Genomic DNA, 6,115 nt, shown 5'->3' with positions numbered 1-6,115 from the left:
AGAAGAAATGCTTCCCAGGACAGGGCCAATTTGGGTGAGAAAATAGGACCTCCAAGAGCACTGTTGTCCACTACTCAACCCCACCCTGTAGATGATACATTTGATGTGATAATGTGAGCTCCTGTTTACTTCTGGACACCGGCTTACAGCATTGCCACCCTTGCACTTTCCAGAGAGGACTAAGGCCATAGAGCACTCTTCCTATCACTCTCTGGGTTTGGGCATAAGGCCCAGGCCCATCCCATGCACTGTACTGGGCACTGCCATCTCAAGGCACAGCCACTAGCCTTGCTCGCTTTGCACTGTGGCACTATTCCCACATGAGCACTGTGGACATCTGGATGCTTCCATGCCACCTGTGTGTTCCTGGCAGAATCAGCACTTTCTGTAAGAACAACGTGTGGATTTCCTGGTGTCTGCAGACATGACTGCTGAAATAAAGCTAAGTGCAAAGCAGAATTTTCACCAAGACATTTATTATGCAAAATAATAAGGCTTGAGTAGCCAGTATAAATTAAAACCAAGCAGAGCAAAGGAGTTTTTCTGTTCAAGGCCATGTACACTTTCATTACATAGCAGGATTGCAGTATACTGACTGAGGTGTGTGCCATTGCCCACAGCTGTGCAGTCTTCTGAGTCCTTCAGTCTTCTGAGTCTGCTCACCATATGGAATAGCCAAGTATGAGGAGAATGGCAGGACTTGTTCCTTTCTCTTGCTCTGACCCCCAAGCCTATGCTTTGCCCATCCTCTGTAATGACATATCCTATATATTTATAAACATCATTTGTCCTCTAAGAAATGTGAGCTCTGTAAGATAAGGCCAGTTTGTCCTTGGAGTGCCTGGCACTCTTGGTGATGTAGAAAACAGACCCTTCTGACCCCTTCATAATGGTACCCTGTACCCAGACCTTCCCCCACTTCCTGCTTCCCTTCAGCCCCTTCTGTCAGGTGAAACTCATCCAGGCTCACTCCCACTGTCCCTCTGCCCAGTCCCTTTACACATGGCCCAATTACAAGCTACCTAGACACGGGAAGGTTGACATTAAAAAGCCAAATATACAGCCAGAGCAAAGCCATTCAAATAAAAACAGAACAATTCAGGTAGGGATTTATGCTAACATTTGGGGGTTCCCTTTACAGAATTGCAGGGAGAGGGGCCTGCCTAGTTACGAGTGAACCACAGGCCTGAGAACAGGGCCATTCATTCTGGGGTGAAAGCGGGACAACTCTCTTTTAAAGAGTCCAGGAGGGATAACATTCTGTATATGGAAGTTTTGAATTAGAGGCCAAATGTGACCATTTGAAGCATCCTGTCCATAAAAAGGAATGAACTGTGTTGTAAATACTTTGTCCTGTGTTCTTCACAATCTAGTTGTCAGCAGGTCAGGCTCTCAGTATGAAATCCCTTGGCTGTTAGCGAGGGGGCAAGGTCTGCATGTGGAGAGCATCATAGGTGTCCTTGGTGGCAGTGCTGAGCCCCTGGTAGAAGCAAATCACAGAAGCATGGTCAGGTACAAGCTGAGTATCTGCAGCTCATCCCATGACCCTCCCTCTCCCAGTCTCCAGATGCCCAGGAAAACTTCCTCATCATGGATGGGGAGCCTTGGCTGAGAACACTGCTGGATAGATGAGTCTTGTATCCTCCTGCAAATGGCCTTGAAACAATTCTTCAACTAAATTCTCACCCTTCTAACTTCCCAAGTGCCTGCCCTCCACACCTGGGCCCAGCTTCCTGTCAGCTCCAAAAAGGACAGTCCTCCACCTCCAGTGCTGAAATGGAGTCAGGGAAAATGGCCAGGCAGGCCTTCCCCAGAGAACCTACTCTCCCTCATAATCTGGGACCCCAGAAATCCTGGACTTGTCCCAGGGAGCGTGGTAGCTCCTTCACCTCAGCCCTTCTCCACAGGGGTCCTTCCTGGACCTGGCCTTTATAGTACATCCTTTGTCAATCAGGCCAGGCCCAGCCTCGCTAGCTGGAAGATCTCTCCCTGCCCAGCCACCAGCAGCCACCACCAGGCAAGTTTCTGAGGCCTTTTTAATATAACTATTCAGACAAGCCCAGCACCAGTAGGGCCAGAAGGAGATATGAACCCTCTGGGGATCCTATTTGAGAGAACTAGGTTAACTACACTTAGTTTCCATAATCATTTGCACTAATTTGCATAGCAAGCGCCTGATTACAATAACATTTTTCTTTTGAAGCTGTTATTTTTCTTCTTTGTCTTCAATCTTCTTGCCCACCCTTCCAGATCTTATTAAGTCTAGAGGATTCAAAGCAGAGCAAGACTTGTCAGAGCTTAGCTCAATGGACAAAGGCAAGAAATCACTAGTGTAGGGTCCTTTGCACGCTGTTTCTACATCTTTGAGAGGGCCATACCCTCTGGAGAGCTATGGCTATGTCTGCTGTGGCCAAATAATGCATGGGGCTCTCACTCCTGGTTGGAGCATAGTATCTGCCTGAATGGATAGTCCCATCCCTGCTCTAGAAATGTACTGTAACATTTAAGGTGGCTCAGTGGTAGAGTGCTTACCTTGTATGCATGAGTCCCTGGGTTCCATTCCTCAGCACCACATAAGCAGAAAAAGCTGGAAGTGGTGCTGTAGCTTAAATGGTAGAGCACTAGCCTTAAGCTGAAGAGTTGAGGGACAGTGCCCCAGGCCCAGAATTCAGGCTCCATGACAACAACAACAACAACAACAAAAATTTAAAAAAATACTTTGAGCCAGGCACTGGTGGCTTATGCCTGCAATCCTAGCAATTCAAGAGCTTGAGATCTGAGGAGCGCAGTTAGAAGCCAGCCTGAGCAGGAAAGTTCATGAGACTTTTTCATCTTCAGTTAACTAGCAAAAAAGCCTGAAGTGAGACTTTGGCTCAAGTGATAAGTACTAGCCTTGAGCAAAAACACTCAAGGACAGTGCCCAGACCCTGAGTTCAAACCCTAGGATGAGCACACAGACACACAAGAAAGACAAAATCATTTTTCCTGAAAAGTACTGACTCCTTAGGCCAATGAATTAACTAAAAGCAGAAGAAAAGCTTAGTCTTTGTGCCTCCATCTTATATGTCTTTGCTCTAAGCCTTTCTGTAGTCACTCTGCAATCACTTTGGAATCCTTGCAGGACAGGACTAGCGGATAGCATCCTTAGGACAGAGACAGAAACTAACCCAAAGGCACAATAGTAGCACCTCCTCAGGAAAAAGCACCTTAACAACTTCTTAACAACTTCTCCAGAGCTCTTCCCCAAACAAGGACTGAGATAATGATCAACAAGGCAATTCTTTGATGAAGATGGCTTAATAATTATGCATACCTCTCCCCCACTACCCCTTGTGTATCTAAAACTATGGAAGCTCATGGCTCTAAACCAAATATGGCTGAAGAACTAACTTCCTGTGACTGTCCATGCCATGCAGTAAATTTTCTCTGCCCTACACTATGCCTCTCCTTTTTGGTGCTTGTCCTGAGGCTTGAACTTGGGGCCTTGGCACTATTTCAGAGCTGTTGTGCTCAAGGCTAGTACTCTACCACTTGAGCCACAGCTCCACTTCTAGCTTTTTGCTGGTTAATTGGAGATAAGAATCTCATGGACTTTTCTGCCCTGTTGCTTGGAACTGTGATCCTCAGATCTCAGCCTTCTGAGTTAGGAACAGGCCTGAGCCATCAACACTGGGCCACCATGTCTCTTTGTGTAGTATACAAGAGTAAGTAGCTGGCCAGGCACCAGTGACTCATGCCTGTAATCCTAGCTACTTGGGAGGCTGAGAGCTGAGACTTGTGGTTCAAAGCCAGCCCGGGCAGGAAAGTCCGTGAGACTCTTAACTCCAATTATCTCCACCAGAAAACTGAAAGTGGCACTGTGGCTCAAGTGCCTTGAGCTGAAGAGCTCAGGGACAGCACCCAGGCCCAGAGTTCAAGCCCCATGACTGACAAAAAAAAAAAAAAAAAAAAAAAAGCCAAATGTGGAATCCCAGGAATTTAGACCTGGGGCCTAAAACACTAGCTTCAATATTGACAGTAAAATTGCTACTGGTCTAGATGAGCTGAGCCTAGATTGGCTCTGACTGGCTGTTGGCAAGAGCTGCTATTACCAGGAAGTCAAACATGGGAGCCTCAGTCTTTACCCTTTGTTAGACAGTGCCATCCAGGAAAAAGGCCAAAGCTCTTACCTGATATAGGCCATCTTGTCCCTTGCCTCTCCGCCGCTGTGAGATGAAATGAAAGGGGGATCAGAGAGTAAGGCAGGCAATAGTGGCATTCTTGCTAGAATGTCAAAGGTCACTTTCCCAGCCAGCACACACACACACACACACACACACACACACACACACACACCGGGGCAGAAAGGTCCTGAGGCTCCTGGGTAGAATTCACACCTGCAGAGTAAGGTGAGCTCTAATAGAGAATCTGCCCCACTCAGACATTGGAGCTGGCCATGTTGCCACCTGCCTGGAATAGTTGAGCCTCCCTGCAGCTCTTGAATCCGTCCCATCATGAGGTTTGCTGGGAATGAGAAGCTCATTCCAAGGCAAGGCATTTATTGGCAAGAGTGCAGAGCCAATTCAAATCCTGCTCCCCTGCTTGCTCAATGTATGACCAGGGGAAGTTGTTCCACCTCATTGTGCCTTGCAGGACACACATTTGTCAGGTTTCTCTGGGAACTAAATGAACACACTTGTATAAGGTGCTGACCACACCTTGTGTAAGGTGCAACCCACACAAGCTCGTGGACACACAACCAGCACAGTCACAGGGCTCAATACTTCATCCTGATCGGGGACCCACAGTCCTGAGCGGTGAACATAGCCTGGTACATGCTAATCACTCCCCACCTACTGTTAGCAGTGGTGGACTAGATCCCTCCACAAAATTGAGGCTGTCACAGAATCTAGATTCACTTCTGAGTCCTGACAGAGCCTCAACTCTTTGCTAACATCTCACATACAGTCCAACCCGGTGAGGCAGAGCCAGATGCTTCTTGTCCCCTAGCAGCCGCCATGTGAACTTTTGTAAGTTGGGGGAGAAACAGATGATCGAAGAGGTCTGTGGCAGGTGTGTCTGGAGACCATTAGCAACTTCCTTGAGAATCAAGAAAGAGCAAAACTCACCTCGCCTTTCATCCCAATCTCACTGTAGGACTCTGCCATCTTATCTTTCTGCAATGCCTGGAGAAGAAGTGATGAGACATTCATTGTCCAAATGATCACACCCACGTGAAGAAGCCTCTTGATTCCCAAGTTGGCAAGGGTTCCCCCAGTCACTTAGACATCCAAACAAAGTATCTCTTCCCTTACCCGCTCCCCGCCACCTGCTCCCTATCCTCCACCTTCAGACTTCTCTACCAGTTCTTTGCATTGAGCTAAGTTCAAGTTTCTTTCTCGGATAGGATGTAGAGGTGTGGATGGAGGCAGGATACAGGACAGCACAAGACCTCACCTGGAGCTCCAGCATTATCTGTGTATCTGTTTAACATCATTTATTTTGCCTTGTCTCTACAGTCACTACACCACAGTCATCAAATGCAGGAGGAAAGGGAGGCAGCTTCCTTTGCAGCAGGTGACCACCTGCAAGCAGCCTTTAGGTGGCCTGAAGTCACGATCAAGTTCATGCCACAGTGTGAGGAAGCACTCGGCCCCAGCCCCCTCACAGGAGCCTGCCCTGCACTCCTGCCCAGCCTGGCCTGCCACTAACACCCTTTCTTCAGGCTGGTGGACCTGCAGAACTCCAACAGCAGGCTTGGGGCTGATAAAGTGCAGGAGGCCAGGAAAGGAGAGATAAGGCAACACAGATCTGCCAAGCAGCCTTTCTAAAGTGACTATGTTGCTGGCTCCCATGACTTAGAGAAGGGAAAGTTTGGAGAGAAAGACTGAACTGTAGAGAAAACTCCACCCGGCCCTCCCTCTAAAGCTCCTTAGTAAAATGTGAATTGTCCCACGCACTCACATTATACAAGCCTTCCTGGGGATTCCTTCTTCTCTGCTGGGAAAGACAAATGGGAAAAGTTAGATGGGAAGAAATCCAACCACAGTTGTGTTGTCAACCTCTCTTTTTCTAGGTCACTTTCAGGGCCTAGCAGCACTGTGAAGCTCACATTGGGCATTACAGATACCTGTAC

At 47.8% G+C, this 6,115-nt stretch overlaps 1 protein-coding gene across 2 annotated transcripts in view; it reads right to left on the bottom strand.

The window, feature by feature from the left end:
• Positions 1 to 459: 459 nt before the first annotated feature.
• Positions 460 to 6,115, bottom strand: part of Cd247 (CD247 molecule) — a 76,573-nt gene continuing 70,917 nt past the window's right edge. Inside the window, exons 5-8 of one of the 2 annotated variants that reach the window (XM_042677381.1) lie at positions 5,944 to 5,979; positions 5,109 to 5,165; positions 4,170 to 4,205; positions 460 to 1,480 (exon numbers count right to left, since the gene is read on the bottom strand). In XM_042677381.1, coding sequence (XP_042533315.1) covers positions 1,415 to 1,480; positions 4,170 to 4,205; positions 5,109 to 5,165; positions 5,944 to 5,979 — 195 coding nt within the window. In that variant the 3' untranslated portion in view covers positions 460 to 1,414. The remainder of the gene's footprint in view (positions 1,481 to 4,169; positions 4,206 to 5,108; positions 5,166 to 5,943; positions 5,980 to 6,115) is intronic. The other variant, XM_042677382.1, reaches the window with a different exon arrangement.

The sequence above is a fragment of the Dipodomys spectabilis genome, unplaced genomic scaffold (genome assembly GCF_019054845.1).
Source record: "Dipodomys spectabilis isolate Male_0828 unplaced genomic scaffold, ASM1905484v1 ptg000036l, whole genome shotgun sequence".
NCBI lineage: Eukaryota > Metazoa > Chordata > Mammalia > Rodentia > Heteromyidae > Dipodomys > Dipodomys spectabilis.
This window is presented reverse-complemented; position numbering and strand designations above follow the sequence as displayed.